Below are 27,360 nucleotides of genomic sequence, written 5' to 3'. Positions count from 1 at the left end.
ATTATTCACTGAGTGGGAAGCTGAATCAACTGCCTGGCTAAATCATGGTTTTCACTTGGCCAGGGGATGTGTTTCTGCCTTGTTGCAGCTGGTCACTATGTGCTCATCTATGACAGTAGCCACTCTTCCTAAAGACTCTCTTCATTTCTGGACTTCAGTTCTCCTACCTCACTGCCCACTCCCTCTCTGCTGTCTTTGAAGAGACACGTTTTGGCTTGCCTTTAAATATACGACTCTAAAGCAGATGGATTGTAACTGCCTATACTAAGGGTCAAAGACTGATTTCATATAGTATACCTGGTGCATTGCCTGGAGTTTGGAGCAGTAAAGACATTTGAAATATTTAAAAGCCTGAAATTTTCAGAAAAAAAAATATGTTGGAACTGTATTTTCTGTATACGATAAGTAATCAATTTAAAATACTTACAAAAATGGACCTACATGGATCTCCTTAGAGGCTGGATGCTTGGTTTTTCCCAATCTTATTGAAGATGAGCTTCCAATGATACAATATTCTCATCATTAAGGGAAACTGGAGAAATGTTAACAAGTTGGGAAACTTTTCAACTTTTTAACATGATATGTAAATAAATACACATGTATTTATATATATTATTATATACTATACATATTTTTATATTATCTGTAATCATATATAATATATATTATATTAATATAATATTATATAAATTATATACAGATGCCAGATCTGACCCACTGGGCAGTTCCACATGCAAGGCTCCACTTCTGGTGGAAGCCACTGTACGTGAGAAGATGAGAGCCATGTTCTCTAAGTGTTATTGATGTTTTATTATCTTAGGTTCTCTTCTCTTAACCCTAAGTATATGTAGACATACACTGTGTAATATCAGATAATATATAGGTATTACATTGTATACCATATATCATATACATGATATATGTATGTATTGCGTGAATATGTATGCACGTGGATATAAGACACAGCTGAGAGATAGACCCATACACACACATATGTGGATAAGGTTGGCAATCAGATTTGGCTGTTGTGGGATATAGTGAGGATCAGAGCAAAATCTAAGCCTTAGTTAGGTTGGGGGCAGCAGAAAAGGATGCTTCATAGAAGAGCAGCAGCGTGCAGTCTGCAGTAGCAGGTCTCATTATTCACACAACGAACGATTTTGAGGTCTAGGAGGGCTGAGTAAAGGCGTGAGGTCACCCAGATGGGAAGGGAATGGTGTGTCTGAACCCAGGTCAGTACGACTCCACTGACTGTGTTTGTAATGACAACACCATTGCAGAGCATGCAGGATGAGGAGAAAGGGGGCCAGCTTCCCTCAGAGAGCCTGAGCTGCTCCTTGGCCTCAGTCCAAAGCCTGTGCATGGAGGGAGCTTGCTTGCTATGATGGCAGCGTGATCTGAGAACACATCGCAGACAGACCAGCTGGAGATGTAGCAGCCTCAGCAGAACCCCATGTCTGCTGCACTTGAGTGAGGTTTAAGTGGGTTTGCAGGAGCCAGGCGGTGATGCTGAAACGTGGCTGAAGAGCTCTGGAGTTATCAGAGCTCGTATGATCTCAGATGTGGCACTGCTGGTCTTTTCGCCTGGGGACCCATGTGATTGCGTTTGACAGGGCGTACCTGTAACCATAATGCTCCTTGTCTATCTTACCAACTGACTGAATAAGGTCTGCCTCAGTCTATCAAGTGATATAAGAAATTTATTAGAGAAAAGAAAATGGTAGACTCATTTCAGCCTCTTGGAATGAGCTAGGATAAGACTTGTTCTTGTCTCAAAATTAAGGAGAAAAATTTTTTTGTTTTTGTTTTTTATGATGTCCTAAAGAAATATGTATGCTAAAAATAATAAAGAGAAAATGACCAGTGATCCCAAAACAAATTGTTATCATGGTTTTTAAAAATTTTTCTTTATTACCAGTCTTCTTTGAATATTGACTGTATGTGGAATTTATTATAGAAATCTCTGTGCTTGGAGACACTGCATTTTTTTTTTCATAACCAGAAAATGATGTGGATACTCACCCATGCCTAGTCCCGACTGTCAGCTCTTTCAAATGTCCGAGTATTCTAGGAGGCAGAGGATGCTTGCTTGCTTGTTTCTTCCTGCTGATAAACCTCAAAGGCCTGTCTTCACAGATAGTAGTAACCCAGGTGCCAGGGCGTTGGATAGCGCCGAGGACTAGAAACAGGCGCTGGAGGCTTCGTTTTCCAGGTCACTGACTTGGATCCAGGTCAGCTTGTTGCGACGAAGCTTTTTAATACCCGTGTGATCTGCGTCACCCATGGAGGGGCCTCCAACATTGAGGGGCCTGCGAGGAGATTGCCGGGTGGGGCGTGACATCCCTCTCGTCCAGCAGAGGAAAGTGCACCACTGGCTGAAGCGTGTCCTGTACTGGCCTCATTCCTCCGTCCCTTCCGTGGACGGGAGGCCCTAAGCATGTGCCCACAGAGAAATTTCCTCAGAACAACCGTCTTTCGGCTGTCTGACTGAATTACTCGTCTGTCTCAGCCATTTCCCAGGCTTGAATGCTGAGCAATTCCCTGGCACGTAGTCCTTAAGCTTCAGAAGACGGGCTTTGTCACATCCTCTCCCAAATGATCCTCTCTGCCTGACCTCTGGGTTAATTCCTGATGCTAATTTGCTGGCTTCGCAGGCATTTCTGCAGCCTTCTCTCAAGTCTCTCGTGTTTGAGGTGGACTCTGGGGCCCTGTCTCTCACAGGTGCTCTCATCCTCCTCTTGCGGCTTTCTCCACCATGAAGGTGCATCCCCACTGGATTCCTGAGACCTGTCTCCACCATTTGGACTCTGGAGCTATGCCGGGCCAAACACAAGGAAGATGCCAGACCTGACCCACTGGGCGCCCCCAGCTGCAAGGCTGCAGTGCTGGTGGGAAGTCGCTGCGCGTGAGAAGAGAGCAGTGTTCTCTTACTGTTCTTAACGCTTTATCATCTTAGGGTTCACTTCTCTTAATAACATACAATGGGATCAAAAATAAATGTAAAGAAACCATTTAGAAATGACTTATTAAGGGCTGGGCCCAGTGGCTCACACCTGTAATCCTAGCACTCTGGGGGGCTGAAGCGGGTGGATCACAAGGTCAGCAGATCGAGACCAGCCTGGCCACCATGATGAAACATTATATTTACTAAGAAATACAAAAATTAGCCAGGCATGGTGGCATGCATCTGTAGTCCCAGCTACTCAGGAGGCTGAGGCAGGAGAATCACTTGAAACCAGGAGGCAAAGGCTGCAGTCAACTGAGATTGTGCCACTGCACTCCAGCCTGGGTGACAAAGCAACACTACATCTCAGAAAAAAGAAAAAAAAAAAAAAAAAGAAAAAAAGACTTGTTCAGCCTCTAGAGGAGAATACGGAATACTACAAAGAAGAGGAAGATGGCTGAGGGAGCACCAGTACCGTCAATGGGCTCAGACAGCAGAGGCGAGGAAGACCTCCACACGACCACAATAATGGAAGACATGTTGTGATGTCCAGGGAAATCTCTGGAACCAATGCTGTAAATGTGGGAGTGTTTAAGTCCGTTAAAGACAAGGAGGGAAAGGTCTTTGGAAGGGATGTCTTGTGAAACACCTTGGGCATTTGGGAAGGATTTACACAGGCAAAAGTGAGCCCGGTTCGGGTGCGGTGGCTCATGCCTGTAATCCCTGCACTTTGGGAGGCTGAGGTGGGTGGAAGACAAGGTCGGGAGATCGAGATCATCCTGGCTAACCTGGTGAAATCCCGTCTCTACTAAAAATACAAAAATTAGCTGAACATGGTGGTGCATGCCTGTAATCCCAGCTACTTGGGAGGCTGAGGCAGGTGAATTACTTGAACAGGGAGTCAGAGGTTGCAGTGAGCTGAGATTGTGCCACTGCACTCCAGCCTGGGCAATAGAGTAGGACTCCACACAACAAAAAGAAGAGAAAGAAAGGAGAGGTGAGGAGAGGGGAGGGGAGGAAGGAAGGAGGGAGGGAAGGAAGGAAGGAAGGGGGAAAAGAAGAGAAGAGGAAAAGAAAAGAAAGAAAAAAAAGAAAAGAAGAGAAAAAAGAAGAGTCGAAAGGGCAGCGCTGTGATTTAGGCTGGGCTTCACCATGAATTTTCAGCGTGGCGATTACTGCTATAAATAATGAACTTCCCAGCTCCAGTCTAGATGGGCACAGAGCAAGTCACAATGTGTCTATCACATCTCCAGCGGGAACGTCGTTCCAAGAGAAATTTAAATCTCCTCTTGCAGACACTCACAGCAACCTGCCCTCCCCACTTGGTGATGCCTTGGGCGTGTCATCAGTCCCCAGGGCCACTCTGCTCACTCATAAGTGCGTCTTCAGACCCTAGCACGGTGTCTTGCACACGCAGGCTGTTTGTAAATGTTTGATTGTGTTTGTGGTAGTTCACGTCGGAGTTACACTCTGTGGTGTAGAGGGGAGAGGGACAGGGAGCAAAAGTCCATTCAGGAGACTTCTCCTGCAGCCCGAGCAGCGACACCAGGGTTTGGACTGGAACACGGGCAGTGTGTGGCTGGAGGAGAAGAGAGAAGCGTACTTGGCAGGTGAAATGCATGTGACTTGGTGACAGAATGCGCATGGTGCTAATCTAAATGGAGGAGAGTCTGTGGAGGGAGGGGGTGCCATCCCCTCCAGAGCCCTGCTTTGGTCCACTGCAGTTATGTCTTTTGGGGTGCAACCAGAAAGATACATCTGAGAGCCTGTGGACTCCAGAAATTCTGAAACAAGGGGTGGCTGTGTGCTCAATGCCTGCTGAAGAGCTTCATGATAGACAGAGACAGATGTGAGGAGTGGGAATGGAGGCCATTTCTAGGGCAGATGAGTTAGGGGGTCTTTTGATTCCCGTAGGGGTTATTAAGATAAAGAGAGAAGGCATGTCCAGTCAGGGGTGCTGGAGTCTAAGCTTCCAGGGAGTCCATTCAAATCATTCTGTGTGAATGTTGTCCTCAGAATTATGTGTGCATGAAAGGACCCAGGTCCTCTGAGAATAAGGAGCCGGGTCGCTGTCCTACCACTGTTTATCCCCTTACCTTTCTAGGTTCATGCTATAAAGGCACAGGGTTTATCCAACTATGACACTATCCAACTAGAGCCACACAGGCACTTGCATCAGTCTGTTTTGCGTTGCTATATAAGAATACTTGAGACTGGTAATTTATTTAAAAAAAAAAAAGAAAAAAGAGGTTTATTTGGCTCACAATTCCACAACTGTACCAAAATGGTGCCAGCACTTGCTTGGCTTCTGGTGAGGGCCTCAAGAAGTTTTTATTCACAGCAGAAGGTAGAGGGGGCACAGTATGTCACAGGGTGAGGGGAAGCCAAAGAGAGGAGAGGAGGAGGTGCCAGGCTCTTTTAAACCAGATCTGGAGTAAATTGAAAGAACTCACTCATTTCAATGAGGACAGCACCAGCCATTCACTGATGAGAGATCCGCCCTCATCGCCCAGACACCTCCCACAGGACTCCGCCTTCAATATGTCAATCACATAGCAACATGAGGTTTGGAGAAGACAAAATACCCACACTTTTGGCACCTAGCTGGCATCATAACAGCCTAGCTGCCGTCGTAACATTGAGGGTTTCATGGAGTCATTTCCACTTTATAACGTGGGGCTGGCCTTAGGGCTCTGGGAGTGTGGGTGAAGAGACCTCTTCAGCTTATCCATCCAATGTGTCTACTTCATCCACAGCACAGTGCTACATGCCAGAGACTAGGGCAGGCTTCAAGTCTCACAGGAACTACTAACATTAAGCAAATAAGTAAACAAATCACCAAGTATCTGGTTCACGACTGCACCAAACGTCATGTTGAGGTCTGAAGGGAGTGGGTGGGTGAGCAGAACCAGCCCAGCCCTCTATGTGGGTGCCCCATGTCCCAGCAGTGCCGAGGGAGTGAGAAAAGAAATAAAGACAAAGACACAAGAATTGAATTTTACAGCATGGGTTCAGGGGTCCGACACACTCTTGCAGGGTGATATGCGATGGCATTGAGCTCTAGGCTTCATGAGCTTTTATTGGGTGCATTATCTTGTTAATCTTACTGGCTGTGGGGAGGGCGTTGATGAGGAAGATAGCCAGAGAAAGAGCATGTGTCTGCAGCATTCAATCGCAAATGTGGTTCTCCTAAGACATGCTAACTCCAGGGGTCCTGAGGTTTTACCACCCATTGTCTATCCAGGTGTTTTGGCAAGAGAGGTGCAAGGGACAAGGCGCCATAAGGTCTAACCACACACAATGCATCAAGGGGCTTTTATCTCCCAAGCATCGTGGACACAGAGCCATCGGAATTGCTCCATATGCTGAGAATATAGGCAGAGCCTGTGGCGTTCCGGTGATCTCTGCCCTGTAAGGCTTTCTGCTCTTACCAGCTCCCATCTGCAAAGTCCCTCCCAAATCTTGTGAGCAGAGGTTGCATTACTTCCCAGAGTCTTTTGCCTAAGCTTCCTTTATGAGATCCTCACACAAACTCTATGTTGGGGACAGTTGTGGGACCAAGCAGTTTTTTCTGCTCTGCAGCCACACCGAGTGTTCCGCCGTTACAGGGTGCTCTCAGATGGTCTTCACCCAGGCCTCCTGTTACTGCTGGATCTCTGCTTTTATTTTACTGCACCATAGTTTGGATATGATCTGTGGCACAAATTTCAGTGTATAAAAAGCAAAGCAAGCTTGTAGTCATTTAACTATAAGTAACACAGGTCTGCCCCTGGCCATCTCTTCCCACACGCTCGGCGGGGCGTAGGCAGGTGAGAGATGATTATATTCAGCAGCAGCTCTCATCCGCAACTTCCTCACACTGTCCACCCTGTCTTGGCTGCTTAGCCTGGCAACTCCCACACACAGCTGTGCAGCCAGCTCTCCCTTGCCTTCAGGGTCAGCAGCTTAACTCTTTCTCTGTCTGGGCAGGTGCCGAGTCTAGCTGTGTCCTGGCTCCCCTCTGTACCTCTTTGCAGATGGACAGCTTTAGTTCTATCTCTTTCTCTGGGTACCAGCATGCCTGTACAATATCAGCAGGGCAATTATACCATTTACAGACAATAGTGGGTTAGAGCCAAGCCATGGCCTTCCCGTGCTATGGCTACATGGCTGTGATGACAAGTGGCGTTATATGCTTGCACTACAAGCTTGCTGAGTCACGCAGGATGTAAATGCCCTACCTCAGCCTATCCTAGATCAAAGCACAGCCATATTCCTTACACCAAGTCATTACTATATTGAAAATGTCTGCACAGGATAAGTCTGAGGTGCCAGGAGAGGCGATAGCCAAGAAGAAGTAGCCTGATCTTAGAGGTCAGAGTGGGCTTCCCTGAGAGTGCAGCATATGATCTGAAATTTACAGGAGGGCAGGAAGGACCAGGCAGGTGCAGAGCAGGTGGGATGCAGGGCAGATGCTTCTGCTGATCTCCAGGTGAGGGACAGCCCATGGGATGATGTGAGCCAGGAAGACATGTGGGGCTTTGCATGGCACCCTGCAAAAAGTCAACTGTCTCTGAGTGTAGAAAGCAGGGGATGGGGATGGTGTGTGCCTAGGGAGGTTGGAAAGCGGAGTGAGCCAAGCTAGAGTGAGTGGGAGGGCTCAGGACACTAGAAAGTATTTTTTCATAGAGATGGACTATAGGAGGGCACATGGACAAAGCTAATGGTGGTGGCTGGAGTCACAGGAGTGGATGACGGTACCAAGAGGGTTCGTTATGGCCGTTGATGTGGATTGTGATGGAGCCTCAGAGAGTGTGACCGGGAAAGAGAGAGCCAGAGGGAGAAAAATCATTGTCAGGGAGAGAGAAGCTTTTTTCCAGAGACAATTATGATTTCCATGCCAAGTAGAAGAAATGTCTCACAGAAAGCGATAGTTTTGGCTGGGCATGATGGCTCATGCCTGTAATCTCAGCACTTTAGGAGGCCAAGGCAGGTAGATCACCTGAAGTCAGAAGTTCAAGACCAACCTGGCCAAATGGTGAAACCTCGTCTCTCCTAAGAATACAAAAATTAGCCAGGGTCGTTGATGCGTGCCTATAATGCCAGCTACTCAGCAATCTGAGGCAGGAGAATGGCTTGAACCTGGTGCGGGGAGGTTGCAGTGAGCTGAGATCATGCCACTTCACTCCAGACTGGGTGAAAAGATGAAACTCCATCTGAGAAAGACAGAAAGAAAAGAGGGAAAGAGAGAGAGAAAGAGAGAAGAGGAGAGGGGAGAGAAAGAAAGAAAGGGGGAGGGTGTAGAAAGCAGAGAATGGGGGAGGGAAGAAAGAAAGGAAGAAAGGAAGGAAGAAAGGAAGAGGTAGTTTTTAATTAAAGAGCTGTTGAATGAAGGGTCCCGTGTGGTACACTTTTAAATATACCATATGGGTGTTTTTATTTTATTTTGTTTCATTGTTGTTGGTTGTTTTTCCCCTGATAGTATATATGTGTGCATAAAACTTTCGGATTAAATTTTTAAAAATATTGATAACTATGTAACTATGTGTACGTGTATGTGTACATATATATTTCCATTGGGGTATAATTTTCTGTATTTGTATGTGTGTACACACACACTCACATAGAGCCTCTTTTCATCGTTTTTCATGTTCTTGCAAGGTAAGAACTACTTTTTATTTCATTGTCACTTTTCCTAAACCCCCAAATAAGAGTTGAAACAGTCGTATAAAGTCAAAACATGTTCATGAGAGAGCTGATTTCACTTGCAATGTGAATAACAGCCAATTCATAGCATAATATGTCAGGAACTCTCTGTTTGATCAGATTGTTCTATTTAATTTTCACAAACAGAGATAATGAAACACCACAGTACACATCATTTCTATTGCATGTCCACAAAATGTAAAAAAAAAAAAAAAAAGAAAAAAAAAGCATATCTTTTATATGACTTTCTCCCCAAATTGACATGCAGCTGGTCTCTTCCAAGTAATAGGTTTATTACATTTCTTAGTCCCCCCAGTGAGGGGAGATCATTTAAAGTCTCTCTCAATAGCAGTAATGCTTTCTGGCTTCTGAGTCATCATAGTTAAAGAGATTTAACTACAGAGGAACCCCCAGATATTTCTCTGATGACTTTCTAAAGACATAAGAAATCTGGCTTAATGTAAGAGAAGTACTCAAACAAAGCAATATCACAAACCATTAGCATTTCCAAATGCATTTTAGAAAATTATACCCATAAATTGACTCTACATTTTTTAAGTCACATAAGCAAAATGCATGAGTCACAGATACAGAGTGCGGTAAAATGTTAGAACAATGTGTTATATCCCATCTGAGAAAAGTGAGGCTGAGGGAGCTTCATGGAAAAATGAGTAGGAGTATGTTATAAATAGAATCCTGAAATGTATGGTACAATTATTTGGAGAAAGTGAAACAGACTGGCCTGTTCTATTTAAGCTCAAAGGAGGTCATCGTAACTGTAAGGATCCCATGAGTCCTCCATTTATTTTTACTCTTAGCAGAAGCAAAACCCAGTTGAATCCTTTGAAAGAAATGAATTTGGCAATGCTTTAAATTGCTTAATTTGGCATTCTTCAGGGAAAAAAGTGAGAACAGCCAATTCCTTTTGCCATTTCTAAAGGAGCTGTTCAACATTCACACTGAATGGCTTTGTGGGCTTCCTGACCTAGATTGAGACGCTCCAGAAATAGAGCACGTCAAAGTTCCCTTCAGAAGACCCTTTCTCAGCCTGTTACTCTGTGTTATTCTTTTTCTCACTGCTCAGCCCCCTTCTTTTGTAAGACCCAATATCCCTGACCTGGCAAGCTCCACTTGGTTCCACCAGGCATGTGCCCTGTTTCTAAGACATCCGTAGAGAAAACTGTCAGTGCGTGGTAAATTAATGCACAAAGGCACTGGTTGGTCCCTACCATTATTTCCCCTATTCTTTCTCCCTCCCTCCCTCCCTCTCTCTCAGTCTCACTCTCTCGCTCTCTCTCTCTCTTCCTCTCTCTCTTTTTCTTAGTGCCATGCTGTGATCTTGGCTCACTGTATCCTCTGCCTCCTGAGCTCAAACGATTCTCCTGCCTCAGCCTCCCAAGTAGCTGGCTGGGGTTATAGGTGCCTGCCACCATGCCCAGATATTTTTTTTATTATTATTATTTTTAGTAGAGCCAAGGTTTCACCATGTTGGCCAGGCTGATCTCAAACTCCTGACCTCGGGTGATCCACCCGCCTTGGCTTCCCAAAGTGCTGGGATTATAGGAGTGAGCCACTACATCCGGCCCGCCATTCTCTTTTAAAGATTTCTGCTTTGAATCTGTGCTCTCTGCTCATGCCAGTTTTCCACCATTGGCCACATAATCTCTCCCTTTCATTTCCCAAACTATCTGTTTATTAGAAAACCAAATCCAGCAGACTTAAAAGAAGCTTGGCTATCAACGGTAGGAGACTTCCAGGAAACCTCAGTCCAACAGCGGTAGATCTTTATTCGCTGGTCATGATAGAAAGGGCTTAAACTGCATGGATTCGCTAAGATTACGGATAGATACGAACGGTGTCACATTGTAGCATATTTCTTTTTCTGTCTTTTTCCTCAGGATTGTTCTAGAATTGAAAATGGGAAATACGGATTAAAAGGCTATATTTCTGGTTTGTTTTAAACCACTTTATGGAGGTATGGTTGACATATAAAAGCTATACATATTTAATGTATACATCTCGTCAAGAGATTTGCTTTCTATTGTCGCCATAACAAATTCACACAAACACAATGGATTAAACCAACACACGTTTATTATCTTCAATAAATAGATTAGAAATCTGCCCTCTAAAATCAAGGTGTCAGGTGGGCTGCGTTCCTCTCTGGAGACTGGGAAAAAACTGTTTCTTTACCATTTCCAATTCTAAAGACATCGGCTGCTTTCTTGTCAGCCAGGGGGGTGGAGCCCTCAATGCGTCACTCTGATCTTCCTCCACGGGCTTCTCTTCCTGGGACCCTCTCTCCCTGCCTCTCTATTCCACTTGAAGGATCTTCTTCTTTACTTGGGGCCTGCTCAGTAATCCAGTAAAATCTCCCCATCCCAAACCCAGTAAGTGCATTGTTCTGCAAAATACTCATGAGCCAGTTCAGGTGACACATTTACTGTCTCTGGGGAGAAGGACCTCAGGCCTTGAGCATCTGTCTGTAGAGGATATGATTCTGCCTCCCACAAAACCATTCCGTTGAATTATTTTCCTCTAAATCTTAACTGAAACATCAAATTGTTAGGAAGTTCACACTTTCATCTCCTAATTTGTATAATAATCAGCTTTCTTTAAATCACGTGCTTTGTAATGAAGAAACAATTGTGTTTGTAGCATCAACTTTGTGTCCAATGAGAGCTATAAGATTAGCTCCCAGCCCTGTAGACAGCGCTGGAATAACACACAGTTCTAAGGCCAGGTTTCATGTAGAACAACCCCCTTTTCCAAATAAACAACAAAAACAAGAAGTGAGCATTTGTCTAACTGGCAAGGCCAAATCAAGAACAGCCACCTTTCCCAAACAAACAACAAAAGGCTATGAACATGTGTTTAACTCAAAGGTCAAATCAGGAAATTTGTGTACAAAAATCGACCTTGGGGTACAATTCATTCGAATGGCTTCATCATGGAAAATCAATTGTATAATTGATAAAAAGCCCTCACCCTTTCTTTTCTATAAAAGGAATCTGTGTAGGGCTGGGTGTGATGGCTCATGCCTGTAATCCCAGCACTTTGGGAGGCTGAGGCGGGGAGATCACCTGAGGTCAGGAGTTCGAGACCAGCCTGGCCAACATGGAGAAAACCCATCTCTACGAAATATACAAAAATTAGCCCAGTGTGGTGGTATGCGCCTGTAATCCCAGCTACTCGGGAGGCTGAGGCAAGAGAATCACTTGAACCTAGAAGGTGAAGGTTGCAGTGAGCTGAGATTGTGCCACTGCACTCCAGCCTGTGCTACAGAGGGAAACCGTGTCTCAAAAAATAAAATGAATTTGTGTGAAACTTATGCATTTTTTTTGAAACTTTAATTACACTAGGCTGCTATGTATCATCTAATTACCTTGCAGCTCAGTGTTTTTACAAATTGCCTCATATATACTAAATCAGGGGTTGGCAAACTATTACCTGCAGGCCAAATCTGGCCCATCAGCTAACAATGGCTTTTACATTGTTAAGTGAATGAAAAAAAAATCAAAAAGTAAATATTATGTGACACAGGGAGATTATATAAAATTAAAATCTCAGTGTCCGTAAAGTGTTATTAGAACACAACGGCCATTCACTTGCCAAATACACCTGCAAAGTTGAACAGTTTCCAACAAAGACCATGTGATCCATAATGCCTGAAATATGTTCATGCCCCTGGCCCTTTACAGAAATATTCTGTTGACTGACACAAAACTAACATTGTTGTGAGTAGGTATTTGGAAATACAGATGAGGGCAAAGAGGGGATTTGGGTGTAGCTGATGGTGGAGAGGGAATTTGTTGGTGATCACTGTTAATGTTGGTATGCAAATAAAATGCAATCCCAGGCCAGCACAGTGGTTCACACCTGTAATCCCAGCACTTTAAGAGGCAAAAGTGAGAGAATTTCTGGAGGCCATGAGTTCGAGAGCAGCCTGGACATTATAGTGAGAGCCCCAGTCTCTACAAAAAAATTAAAAGATTAAAAAACATCCAGGCATGGTATGCATGTATGGCCCCAGCTACTCCAGAAGCTGAGGTAAGAGGATGGCTTTAGCTTAGGAGTTGGAGACTGCTGTAAGCTACGATTGCACCACTGCACTCCAGCCTGGGAGAAAAAGCAAAATACTGTCTCAAGGAAAAAAAAAATCCACCTGGTTTTTGCAGTCAGAACCATTAATAAATAATGTAATTGAGAAAATATATATATTTAAAGCAACAACAAAACAAGCAATGATTGCAGTTGTGAAAAGTTCAGCAAGTACACCCATCTTCCTATGTTCACTGATCTTTTGTACTCACAGTCTTATATCACCGATTAAATAAAAACTGGCAGGCACTGAATAAACATCGGTGCAGTATTATGAGCGCTTTGGGTACTACCAACTATGTATATTTTGTACATTAGGGTAGTATTTGATGTGGAAAGGGCAGCCTTGCTTCTGTGCTGAATTTCCGTGTATATCTATGTGTTTTTGGTTTTTAAATTTTGTATGTCTGCATTTAACATTTTTTGTATGTGTATATATGTCTGCATTTAACACTTTTGTATGTGTGTATGTGTGTATATAAAAATAAGTATTATGATTTTTTTAATATACAAAGAAAACAATGATTTTTTAAAAAGTATTTGTAAGCTCAATGAGTATACGTGAGCCGGATAGACTGTGGGGTTTTTGAATCTAGTGTTTTAGACCTTCTCAGTATTAGGCAAATAAGTGTGTGGCCTATAGAATTTGTAACACAATCTCACCAGAAAAAAAAATACAAAGAAAACAAAAAAAAAAAAAAAAACAAGGTGATTAAATGTGTCTTTGAGTCAGCTGTGTCCAGCTGTCACCAGCTAGCACTACATAAATCCAAGCAAACAGGCAAATCTGAGCAGTGTACTTTTCTTACAGAAGCTTATTTCAAACAGTGACATAAACACTGTTGCAATTGGTTACAGTCAAGGTTTGGCTTTTAACTTAAAGTGGATACCGTACATTTTTAAATCTGAGAATTGGAATAGAGCACCCTGACATTAGAAAGCTTGACCATGTATTTCATCTGGTGCTGCTTCCTCCAGGTAATAGAATAAGTAGGGAAATGCTCTCTACACAGGTGACCCTTTGTAGCAAATCCTCTGCATAGAAATGAGATCCCCAGCTTTACCAAGCAGCTGCGGTGCTCACAGGCAGGCCCACACACAGCACCACAGCTCTTCAAGTTCCTGCTAAAAGCAATTTGGTTAAACCCCTGCAGATCCTCTATGCCGATAAGCATCATTTTGAAAGCAGATTTGGCTACCAAGATGACAAATAATTATTCAGTGCATAACCACTTGCAGAGCCTGTGGAGAACGTGCTTGAGGTACATCCACATGTGCATCTATATTATCTCTTTCAATTCCTGGATGTAGGTATTTTCATGCCCAGTTTATACACTGGGAAACTGAGGTTCATAAACATGACCCCCCTGTGTTGCCTCACCTAACACGGAGTCGAGCCAGCACACAGTCCTGTGTCAGAAGCATCCTAATCCAGTGATGCTTATGCCACTGAAAAACTATACGCGTCCCTGTGCTTCTCATGGGCAGGAGCTTTAATATCTTAGGATGCTTTTCTTCCTTAGTAAGCACACAAAGTCTTCAATAGTAAGAAATAAAACACATGATTGTTTCTGACAACTAAACTACACGTTATAAAGTGAACTGGATATTTTAAACAGCTTAAGCAGAAATTGATTGCATCTTTTTTGTAAAAGATTAATGGACTACTTTCCTAAAACATAATTTTATTCCATTTCAAATCTCTTGCGCAGTTCTTGTCATCAATCTCATAAATGGTCTTCTTCTTTACTTGGGTAGGAAAGGCCAGGCTCTGAGTCCTGCAGATGAGACGCTGGGAATATAGCATGCTACCAAGCATGAGAGACAGTTTTTTGGAGTCTACTTCAGGTTAAACAGAATTCCTGAGTCTTGTGGCCAGGTGCAGTGGCTCACACTTATAATCCTAGTCCTTTGGGGGGGCCGATGTGTGTGGATTACCTGAGCTCAGGAGTTCAAGACCAGCCTAGCCAACATGGCAAAATGCTGTCTCTACTAAAAATCCAAAAATTAGCAGGACATGCTTGTAATCGCAGCTACTCAGGAGGTTGAGGCACGAGAATCACTTGCACCCAGGAGGCGGAAGTTGCAGTGAGCTGAGACTGCACCACTGCACTCCAGCTTGGGAACACAGTAAGACTCCATCTCAAAAAAAAAAAGAAAAGAAATTACTAAGTCTTCAAATAAGGAAAGGCAGAATTTTATCATTTGCCTATTTCTTTTCCTTTTATCTGATTCATTGTGATTAAGGTCCTGATGAAAAGAACTAAGAGATCAGAACAGCTTCTCCTGCATTCACCATTAATAAAGGAGAATCAAAGTATCAAATATTTTTGAAAACATTCATTCCACAAGGGACTTAGCATTTATGTTTGGGCAAAGATAGATTTATCTTGATCATTTTCAGGTTCAAAGCCAATTAATACATGGCCTCTGTTTTAAGCATCTCCAGATGACGGGTGTAAGTAACTGGATTTTAGCGTGGGTTTGATACAGGACATTTGCTCTGTCGGTTTACAAGGGAGATTTTTTTTCCTCTTTCTCTTCTCTAGGCTAACTGGCATGAACCTTCCCTCTCCAGTCATTAGTAGCAAGAATTGGCTACGACTCCACTTCACCTCCGACAGCAACCATCGACGCAAAGGATTCAACGCTCAGTTCCAAGGTAAGAATGCTCCATCTTATTAGAAAAAAAAAAACAAAAAAAAAAGCAAAGTTTATTCTGATCCTTTCTAACCATGAAATTCTAGGAGTAAGAGAGATAAATAGCTGGAAAATTGGCTTCTAATTCCCTTATTCACAGTTCTGTTTGGAAATCATGTAGTCAACAAGTGGCAATTTGTTAGTAAAGCCCTATCACTGTCACAATACCCAGGACGTGTATGGTTTCTTGTGACACTGGAACAGTTGCTAAGTTTTAATCATAGCTATTCATTAGTATTAATTTTAATTATGTGCCTAAGCTGTAAATATCCACGGCAGTTTGGCTTTTGTATTTACCTGCATACTAAGAGTGCTATTACATATAGGTTGCTTGAAAATGCACAAAAAGCATTGTAATATCACTTTTAATCCTAAAAGGTCTTCACAACACAAATGCCCAGTTCAGTAATTTACACATAGTGAACCTTGAAGATTCTAGATTGCTTGCAGCTGAGCAAAACGTGGAGTCTATAATCTTTAGGAGGGAGTTTGTTAAAGAAATGTTCTTTTTCCCTCTGGTTTCTAAGGTTTATACCTAGATCATATTGTATCATTTCCTGTATGTTTCTAATAATGAGTTAATAATAATTAATCCTTATTAATACAGCAAAAAAAACTATTCAATTTATTAAGCAGTGTACTGAAAACCATTCCACTTGCATTTCCAAATTAAAATAATATGACTGCACTTGCAAATAATAGAGCTTCCTGATCAAACTGCCTAAGCTTTCCCCACGTTGTGACCATGAGAATGTTGGCCCCATTAAGGCAGCATTGGCTGAACACCTGCTACGTGTAAGAGAGGACACCCGGCCCCCCAGTGCCAGAGAAATTACAGCATCCTCCATGCTCCAGGAACTAGTAGGTCAGAGACACAGTTTGCAGTTTGTAAATAACTCCAACGGAAGTCAGAATGCAAAAGGAACTCATTATAGCTCCTGCTGGAGATTTTAATCATTTTTCAACAAACAAACTGGTTTAAATATCTCTTACCTTACACATTTTAAAATCAATAGTGCTTTCATTGTTTCCTTGTGGATGACCAGTAGAAAAATGAGGGTAATTTGCCGAGAATGAAATACAGAGGGTGCTGAGCACATATTAATCCAGCAGATTTTATTTGCCACACAGTCCCTGGAACACATGATGTAAGCAGAAGTTGCCTGCTTCAGAATCCAGGGACACATTTGTTTCACCAAAATATGGGATTTTTTGGTGGGGGTGGGGGGTGAGGACTGAGTCTTACTTTGTTGCCCAGGCTGGAGTGCAGTGGCGCGATCTTGGCTGACTGCAACCTCCACATCCTGAGCTCAAATGATTCTCCTGTCTTAGCCTCCCAAGTAGCTGGGTTACAAGTGCCCACAACCACACCCGGCTAATGTTGTATTATTAGTAGAGACACGGTTTCCCTATGTTGGCCAGGCTGATCTTAATCTGACCTCAGGTGATCTGTCCACCTCAGCCTCCCAAAGTGCTGGGATTACAGGCATAAGCCACCACACCCGGCCCCAAAATACATTTTAGGCCTCATCAGAAACATGGTCCATCTCATCATGCCAGAAGGTTCTCAGTTTGATCTCCTTTGGTTGCAAATAAGCTGCCCTGAAATTTGTCTGGAGTGAAACTCGTGCCCTTTCGCTTCACCTGGGGCCCAGGCACGACCTGTCCTCGTTTTCCACCCCTGCGTGTATCTGCCTTTGTCTTGTTACTGCTATACACTCTGGCTCCAGTCAGAACCGAATAAGGGTGTGACGGACGCATGGGTGGTGGGAGGCGGGGTCACACTGAGACTGGGTGGGTGTGACTGGGGAAGACTCCAGGTGGTCTGGTAGGGAAATTCTATCTGTGTTTTCTCTACACTAATCCACATCTATGGATATATCAGTGCCGTCCCTGATTTAACGTACGCATAAGTCAATATTTACAGTGCCATTGGACTGATTATATAGTTAGGCTGATTTATAGATTTGATGCTAAAATGTTAACTGATCTTTTCCTAGAGCTCTCAATAATTGAACAGTATTGAACTAAAGAAAAATTTCTAAGTATTTTTTCTCAAACCTGATCAGTGAACTTGGCATTTATATCTGTAATTGAAAGAAAGGTAAAAAATGGAATATCAAATTTGAAGCTGCTCCATGATGGTAGATATAAGAAACTTATTGGTTGGCAGAAAATAGCCACCACTTAGATGTATCAGACATTGATTTTAAAAGTTAAAAAATATACAAAATTAATGACGATATTTTATAGAGATTATATAAATTGTATAATTAAACAATTAAATTATAGAATTAAACTATGTGTAGCTTATACATACTTCATTCTTTTATATAAGTATAAATTATAATTATACACCTTAGATATATTATATGCTTAATTATATATTTAAGTATAAATGTTTATACTTAAATTATAAAGTATGTATAATTATATGTAGTTAAATTTATTATAATATATATTTTTATAGCAATGTATAAAGAAATATATATTTATATATAGATGTGTATGTGTGTGCATGTATATATATATATATATACACATATTATTTTATTTGTAAGGAGAGAGGAGTCAAAAATGTTGGACTTAATTCTAAAACAGTTAAAGGTGTGAAGGTTATCAGGAGAAGTAAGCCTGGCTTCACAGAATGTATTAGGAAACATTTCAAGGCCGACTTTGAAGTTCAGCTCTGAGACAGCATGGTACAATAAAGTTACATTTTTTTCATTAGCACATAGGCCTCATTTAACAGGGGACTTCATGCTTAAGACCACATTTAGGCAGACTGCCTGTGGAAGGTTAGGTTCAGTTCTGGACGCCACCCTCTGAAGAAGAGGAATGACCAGAGAACTGCCAGGAAGATGGCAGGACACAGCCGAAGGAGGATGGGAGGAGACGGACAGGGCTCGAGGTGCACGTTAGGCAGAAAGGAGCCACGGTTATTTTTCTGGCTCCAGAGAGCAGAACTGTCACAAAGGAATGGGAGCTACAGGGTGGTTTCTGTTGCCAATTCTAGAACAAACCTAAGACAGAGCAACTGCTCAGGATGAGATGGCGCCTCTCAGCGTCCCTGCCAGCCATCCAATGGTGTCCTTCCACACGGAGCTGTCCTGATGTTTTGCAAGTAAAATCCTCAACGCTGTTCCTTCTGAGGGCAAATGGAAGCCCTCCTGTCATGCAGGGAAAATATTTTGTTCAGTGGAGTCTTCCCTCTTGTCTGTGCCGGGACTGAATACTAGGAAGCCCAAATTGTACTGTACTTTTGATGTCAACTAAACACATTGAAGAAGGGAAACCTGATATTATTTGTGCCAACACAATTGCAAAACAAAGCATAGTCGATTGATATTCAAGAACTAATAAGACAACCCTAATGATACTTACATAAACATTATTATGTCATTTTATTATCTTTCCAAATGCTCTGTCAAACAACCTGAATCATATATATATATGATATATATAAAATATAAATACATATATACATATATATGTAATATATATACACATATATATTATGGAGAAGAAGAACATTTTTAAAAAGAACATACATTTTTAGGCTTAGCATACATTTTATGTCATTTTAACATTATCGTAGTCACCTTTATCATTTATGGTCGTTTGTGAGAATACAAAAATTCCATTAGTGTTATTTAGATTGAGATGATTGCAAATTATCTGGAATTCCTGGGAAACCCTTTGAGGCTCCTAAGCTATGGTTCAGCCCTCTGGTGGTCTCTTTCTCAGAGAAACTCCTTTGTTATCCAGGGTATGATGCTTGGATAGAATTGTGTAACTTCTCAAAAACAAATAATATATTCTTTTTAACTTGGTGCTTTTCTTGGTCAAATAAATGACGGCCAACATAAAATATTCTTTCTAGTCTTCCCTTATGTGTTTAACTTTCATCTCCAAATTCTTTATTCTCTGAGTTTTACACTCTCTTCTTTGACTTTCACCTTTGTAATCACGTGATCAAGTCACGCCAGAAGCGATAGTAGGGTTGATTGACAAGTAAAACTCTTCTATAGCTGCTATTCTTAAAATCTGTTCACTTTTAAAATAGCATTGTGAACTAAAGAAGTGGAAAACGCAGACAAAGTCCACGATATATGTGCAATATCTTCTGTATCTGTTGGGCTGCGGTTGAATGATAGATTTATGCAGGACACATTATTTCTTTAAATCAGCTGAAAATTGAGCCCATTCTTTATATGTTGCCTCCATCATTAATTATAATTAAATAAGTGCCTTGTTAGCACAATCCATCATCTAGACATTTTCAACGTCTACAAGACACAATTTTTTGAAAATATATTAATCTTGAACCATGAGGGCCCCCTTGCTGCTAAATAGCCATCTAAGCATTGGGCTCCAGTTTTACACACATTGACCTGGCTATTTATAAAATCACAATTTTCACAAAATGAAATTCCCGTTGATTTTTTATAACTGATAAATCATTTTGAAAGAAAGTGTTTGTAATAAAATTCCAATTTATATAGGGAACACTCATCTCATAAATCAAGGGAAATCCTGACAGTAGTATAAAGCTTGTGTTGACACCAATAATTAGCTTGTTTTTAGGTTATAGTTTCATATAACTATTGATTTTCCCTTTCAATTAAAATGAAGGCCTTTACACAAAATGAAGACTTTCATCTTATTAGAAAGGCATTTTGAGTTATTAACAGCCTCATGTTCCCAGGTTAATTCTAATTCGGGTAAAAGGTATGCATTCCCCATTCTCCATGCTCACATTTTCCGCGATTTGAAAGCAGTTTGGAGCTCTGTGTAGGACTCTGCCTGGATTCTGGTGGCATGCCTGGCTGCCTCTCCTTTCAGAGCAGTGTTCAAAATAGCAACAACCATTATCTAGAACCCAGAATGTGCTCAATCACGATCAGTGGAAGGCATGGAGTAAATCAAGTGCTCCTGCTCCTCCCAAGGCCCCAGGGACCATGGCTCTGCAGAGTGTCTAGAAGCTTCCACACGGGCCTCCTGCCTGCTTCCATGACAGTGGTCATCCCTTCCTCTCTTCTACCTGAGGGAACTATTAGGTAGGTATGGACACAGACAGTATTCTTTCAATCAAAATAAATTAGCAAAATGTCTTGTAACCTCTAAATAATTCTGAAAACCACTAAACCTCTATGAAAAAAATTGTTTTTAATAAATATAACTTGTTCAGATCAAAAACACATAGCCACTTTTCCTAAGTGCCTGCTTTAATTTCTCTCAGAACAAAAGATTCTTGCAAAGTCTCAATGGCAGAGCTGTTAACCCTTTGGAAAAGTGCCCACCTATGTGTTCCAAGCTGCTGACTCTTACTCCACACATTTCATTAGGTACTTACAATTAGGCAGTACCCCTTCTGCGTGTGTGTCTTGCTACCTTTCTCTATAAAACAGAAATAATCACACACATCTTGCAGAATCATGGTGGATTTCTAGTCAAATGGAAGAAGCATGGGGCAAGAGTTTTGTCAGGCCCAGGGCTTGGGAGGGAGCTCACCACACTGGGGGCTTTCCTCATGCTCCCTGCCCCGCCAGCCCAAAGCAACTAAAACAAACAGCTCAAAATTCCAAATTTTAAAACATAAAGAATACAACAATGACTATTTTTTTTACACTGTTGGTGGAAGTCTGAATTGATACAACCTTTTTAGAAAACTGTTTTACCACGAAGCTGAACATAAGAAATCTCTAGACCCTGCAATCCCATTTCAGGCATGTGCCCAACAGAAATAAATAGCCGTGTACGACAGGCACGGAGAAGATCCGCGGGAGACGCATGAGCCGCTGTCAACCACTGCGAATGACCCAAATGTCCATTAACCATAGAACTCATAAATAAACAACATATGTGCATACAATGCAATTCTAAACAAACATGGAAAGAGACAAACTAAGGAACAACATGGATGACTCTCACAGACAATATTTCATCAAAGGAAAAAACGCATAAACCATATGATTCATTTATGTGAAATTCAGGATATTGCAAAGGTACATATTCACATGGATGGCCATTAATAAAAAAGAATACTGTGTCTACATAACACTTCCATAAAAAAGTGTTTTCAAAGAAGATGATCAGAACAATCTCTTCCAAAGAAAATGATGAATTGTTTACAATTTGCTTGCAAATGCGGCCAGACAAAATTACCCAGAGAATCCCTCCCGGATGTCATGGCCTTATTGGATGGCAGAACAGAAAGAAGCTGCATCTCACACGTGGGTAAGGGAGAGATGAAGGGATGCAGCCGTCATCACACGGCTTGCACATGGCAGAACCAGGGTGTGCGCACAGGCTGCTGTTCTCTGGGCTTCACGTCGGTCTTTTCGACTCTGCTTCTCCACTGACGCAGTACTGCTCCCACTACTTACAATCAGACCGCGTTTTAGTTGGGGGTGGGGGATCGTGATTTGTTTTTGTAAAATAGAAATCTTAATGAAAGGAGCACCCAGCAAACTGGATGGCTCTAGTTTAGTCACAGCTTTATGACTCAGATTGGTCTATTCAAAGCGGAAACCTGACAGGCCACTGTCCTGGCCCACTGTACTGGGTCCCCTTAGGCAGGCCATGCCATGACACTTTCTTATCCCCACCCTATTCACCTTTATAAAAGAAGATAAAACAGGCATGATTACTTTGTTTCTCTCAGTATATTAAAAAGTCATAAAGGTAAAACTTCATTCTGTGCCAGGCGCGGTGGCTCACGCCTGTAATCCCAGCACTTTGAGAGACCAAGGCGGGTGGATCACAAGGTCAAGAGTCAGAGACCAGCCTGACCAACATGGTGAAACTCTGTCTCTACTAAAAAAAAAAAAAAAATTAGCTGTGCGTGGTGGAATGCACCTGTAATCCCAGCTACTCAGGAGGCTGAGGCAGGAGAAACACTTGAACCTGGGAGGCAGAGGTTGCAGTGAGCCGAGATTGCATCACTGCACTCCAGCCTGGGTGACAGAGGGAGACTATCTCAAAAAAAAAAAAAAAAAAAAAAAGAGAAAAATTCATTCTGAACAGCTTTTTGGTATCCAGTAAGGATAGGAAAAATACACTTAAATTTTAGTTGTAATTATTTTGAGTAGACATTGGGGGTAATTTCTTACTAATATTGAAACGAGAATATGTTTCTTAAGAAAAGTATGAAATATTATTTATCAGAGGTGTTAAATTAATGAACAAAAATCTCACACAGACTAATGAAATAAATGAATGTTTGAGTTCATGCAAGAATTTTAATTCAATGTACTTTCATGTATTGATTTATTTTAAAGTTGTGTGCTTGAACTATTAATGCAGGACAAATGTTTGCCGATACATATAAAAGCACTCAAACTAAATCCTTCCCTTCTCTAAACTTCTAAATGTGGTTGACTTTGGAGAATTGGGTGCCAACAGTGTTATCCAGTAAATCCCAGCTATTTAAAACAGATTAATGTTTGGCACTGACTGGTAGATGTTAAGTTCTTATGCTTGAAGAATGTAAATGGTTAGGGAGCTGATTATTCCCTTGGTAAATTGTCTTCCTGCAATTTATGCTTTTGTGGTGTAGAGGAAGAACTTATTCTGGCTTTCAGCATGTCAGCCCTAAACCACTCTTATTCTTCATGTTCTCTGTCTCACACAGGCAATATAGGTGGCCAAATCTACAGACAGTGTTTCATGTTTATTTGCTAAACATCCATCTGCACCTCTCATAGGTAGGTAGCGGTGTGCTTTGGCATGGCAAGCATTACTGTGTATACTGCTCATGTTAGGAAGTTGTCCACCAAAGTCTTCAGCATTTACATTGACCAGCTAGTCATGAAGTCTGGCCTTCCCTCCCCTGGCCTGCTGCCCTGACCAGGTTGGTGAGTTGCTGTAGCTAGTTACCTACAGGATAATGCAGGGAAACCACAGGTCTATCACAGCTGCACGGCAACCAGTAAACCTTCAAGGGCACAGGTTACGCTGCTTGCTCTCTTAATCATCTGAATCAGGCTTCTGAATTGAACAGTGAAGCTGTTGCTTCATGTAATAAGCAATCCAGGCTGAGGCAGTGAACTTCGCTGGTCCGGCGGCTGCCTGACTTCACTGGAGATCCATGCCCCTTGTGGAAGGACAGCCCAGATGCCTCAGTGTCTAAGTGGCGCACTCAGAATCAGTCCAGAGATGGGCTTCAAAATGGCAGAGGAGCAAGCGTAGCAAAGGTGGCACGCGGCAGCCACTGACAATCGTGATTATTAGGTCCTGGGCAAGGTTCCTTTTGTACACGTGCAGAATCTGGTTTCCTCAGACTGCTTCAAATTATGTCAAGTTGGCGCTGAGTCACCCATTTGTAAGGTCTTTCTTTGTCACAGCAGTTTTGAAGAAGTGTCTCCGAGGGTTCCCTCCTGCTGGTCCACTCAGTCTCAGTGGTAGATTTTAAAGGCTCATGAGATTCCAAGCAGGTTCTTGCAGAGTTGACTGTCATGTCCTCTACCATAGTCAAGGTGCCATAGTCCCCTCTTGTAGTTAACTTCTGACCATGGCGTAGTCTACAGTTTACAGACCCAAAGAACGTAACAGGGAAATGATAGAGTGCAAAACGTTTTTCTGTAGATATTTTGAAATTTGTGTTGAAAGTAATAAGAGCTCTGCTTCCTCAAGACACATACGCTGGGCTACAATTCAGCTTGTATGTCCATAACGGTTGTTAAAATGTTGAATTATTTGCATCAGATGATAAATATTCACTGCCCAGGGAATCCCAAGAGCCTCCCAGCCGCAGCTGCTCTAGGCTTTCTTACAGAAGGCCTCAGCTCTGTCCCCAGTAAAGCCCTTAGAGATGTCAGCCTCCTTCAGACCCACTCAGCCAAAGTGCTCAGTATGTTTGAACATCATCCGTTACTGTATCTGTGACGAGTGTTTATGAATCATGGTGTTTAGCTCCATAGATTTAGGAAACACGACAAATAGAAATGTCATTCTTTCTAGAGAAATATGCACCATGTCTCGAGAGTACCTACATTGTCCTAATTTTGTAAGACACCGGCTCTTCATTTCTTAGCCCAGACAGTGTTTCATGTTTATTTGCTACACGTCTGCAGGCCATCTTGTAGACAGCATGTGCTTTGGAAGTTCAGGCATCACTGTGTACCCTGCACATGTTAGGAGGCTGTCCACCAGGGTCATCCGCATTTACATGGGCCAACTAGTCATGGGAGTGTGGCATGACAATAAAGAATTGAGTCTTTAAAGCTAATTATTTATTTAGCCTCCAAAAAGTTTAAAAGTCTTTTCCTAGTTAAAATCTTTCTGTGGAATAAAACCCCATGTCGTTCATTAACCTGGGCCCCGTATCTGGTCATGCTGCATCCTGTTTAGAAATCACTGGAGGCCCACAGGGCATAGCAGGAGGAAGAGATCCTTTTCAAAGGCTCCACCCTCCTTTTCAAACTCATCTTTTCATCCATATTCCAAGCTTCCCATGCTCCTGCTGCAGACACAGACTGCGGCTTGGACACTTCACCCCTGTCCCGAGCTCTCCCTCCCTCCAGACTTTCCATGCCCCTGTCAATCCAGAAAAGTAACAAGTCTCAATCATTTCTGGATGTTTTTTTTTTTGCCAAAGTGAAGGATGCATGCTGGGGAGACAGGTCTACGCTCTTCTCCGACGAGGATATTAAGGGCTCCATATTTAAAGGGAAAAGGACAGGATATTGAGAAGTACACAGTTTTTATGTAACAAGATAGGGGAAAACAATCATTCATGCCTTTGTCTGGCTCAGTGATTCTGCACTTTTTTACATAAGATGACATAGACAAATGCGGCAAAGGAACAATGCAGGGAATCTGAATTTCACATACGATAACATAGACAAAATGAGTTAGGGGAGCAGCCAGATATGCATTTGTGCCTGGTGGGCAAGGGGGTGACTGCACCTGTAAAGATAAGCTGTCAATTTACATTGCCATGGTGAAGTTTTAACAGAAACACCTTAGAGTAAAGATCTTGCTTCTCACTAGGAATTTCTTTATGGGAATAAATATGGAGACGTGTGTAGCTTTTCATCTTGTAGCCATCTTATTTAGGAACCAAAAAGGGCAAGGAGGTTTTTGGGACCCAGTTCCCAGCTTGATTTTTCCCTTTGACTTAATGAGTTTGAGGTCCTGAGATTTAATTTCCTTTCTCACCCTGCAACCATACCTGTTTATTTCCATTCTTCTCTTTGAAGAAATTTTTCCAGTCTTCCAAGTCAATATCAATTACTTATTCATAAGTTCCCCCATAATACTTATTCTTTTTTTTAAATGTTTTTTTTTGTTTATTTGTTTTTTTTTTTTTGAGTTGGAGTCATGCTCTTTCACCTAGTCTAGAGTGCAGTGGTGCAATCTCGGCTCACTGCAAACTTCGCCTCCCAGGTTCAAACAATTCTCCTGCCCCAGCCTCCTGAGTAGCTGGGACTGCAGGCACCTGCCACCATGCCTGGTTAATTTTTTGTATTTTTAGTAGAGATGAGGTTTTACCATGTTAGCCAGGATGGTCTCGATCTCCTGACCTCGTGATCTGCCTGCCTCAGCCTCCCAAAGTGCTGACATTACAGGCGTGAGCCACCGCCCCTGGCCTCTTATTCTTTTCTTACACCACCCTAATATCACTCAGTTCCATGAAATGCATTTATATGTGTGGACAGTAAATATTCTATTTTTCTGAAGAGCCAAAGCAACAAGTTATTTGTCACTTCCAGCGTCCAGCAAAGTCATCTTCAGAAACTCAGCATTCACTTCCTATTCATGGAAAGACTCCTAGAATATTTCAATGCCTGAGCAAAACCACAGAAAAGGGGCTGAACACTCCGCATTCATTAAAACAGTCGTGTAACGCAGTAGAGAGACGTATGCCTTTGAAATCTGAAGACCTTTGTGACACTAAGCAAGTCTCTCAGTCCTTTAACTGTTTGTTTATCCAGCAGTGAGGTGGCCCTAACCACAGCTGCCATTCAGGAACCACAGGGGTCAAGTGAGACAAGTGTGATAGGTGTATGTTCTAAGCGTGGCGTGGATTTTACAGCGTCCACTAGTTATGAGGTCTGTGCCCCGTGGTCTTGTCTCAACAAGATGAGTGCGTCATGAGGCCGCCCACCGCATTCGCACAGGAAGTCCTCTGTCACCCATTACAATCGTTAACACTTTAGAAACGCAGAGGTAACTCTTCACAGGGAAGAAGTTGGGTCTCCTTCTCTCAGGAGTTCTCTAACTTTTTTTTCCTCTGTCTCTGATCCTGTGGAAGCTTCTCAGGCGATTAAACTGGAGTGCTGACTCTTGAGTATAGCTGTGTAGGAGAGACGCCCTTCAGGACGAGCAGGAGGAAAAGTGGACCTGGGCACATCTTAGGGTGAAGCACCAACCACCCAGGGGCAGAGGTGATGCGTCACTCTCTTCACCACGTCCACAGATGGGTTTATGTTACTTTCAGTGCAGTGCCAACTAACAATCAGAAATGCTTTTTTAAATATGTAAATCATAGACTGCAGGTACATCATAAGCATTAAATAGAGGAGTACAGTTAAAAATTTACTGACTCTCTCTGCAGGAGTTTAGAATTTTACTTATAGCCCTTGAAAAATATTTGGGTCACATTCGCCACTGAAATGTTAATGTAAGTTATGGACTGTCTCCCTGGATATCAGATTTCACAAACATTTGTATGAACTTTAGGTTTACCTGAAATCTTGGGGGTTACAAATACAATGTCAAGGTGAGAATTAGGTCTATCTACAGAAATTCCAGATTGCAATGATCACTTCTCATTAATGGTGGGCTATAAAAGACTCACTTTACAGAAAGGTGATAGATGTGACTAGGTGGGTCGACAGATAAATAGACAGGTGGACACGATTTCTCATAAGCAGATCCATGTGGGTGCACCAGAATATGAGGAAAGAACGTGCTGAGTGAGT

General features: G+C 42.3%; 1 protein-coding gene across 2 annotated transcripts in view; it reads left to right on the top strand.

The window, feature by feature from the left end:
* The window catches only part of CSMD1 (CUB and Sushi multiple domains 1), a 2,101,842-nt gene that overhangs the window by 1,250,400 nt on the left and 824,082 nt on the right, over positions 1 to 27,360 (top strand). For both annotated transcript variants that reach the window (XM_032260320.1, XM_032260321.1), the window contains exon 6: positions 15,280 to 15,392. In XM_032260320.1, coding sequence (XP_032116211.1) covers positions 15,280 to 15,392 — 113 coding nt within the window. The remainder of the gene's footprint in view (positions 1 to 15,279; positions 15,393 to 27,360) is intronic.

Source organism: Sapajus apella, unplaced genomic scaffold (assembly GCF_009761245.1).
Source record: "Sapajus apella isolate SASKATOON/1434 unplaced genomic scaffold, GSC_monkey_1.0 scaffold116, whole genome shotgun sequence".
Lineage (NCBI taxonomy): Eukaryota > Metazoa > Chordata > Mammalia > Primates > Cebidae > Sapajus > Sapajus apella.
The sequence above is the reverse complement of the archived record's forward strand: the minus strand, read 5'-3'. Positions and strand labels throughout refer to the sequence as shown.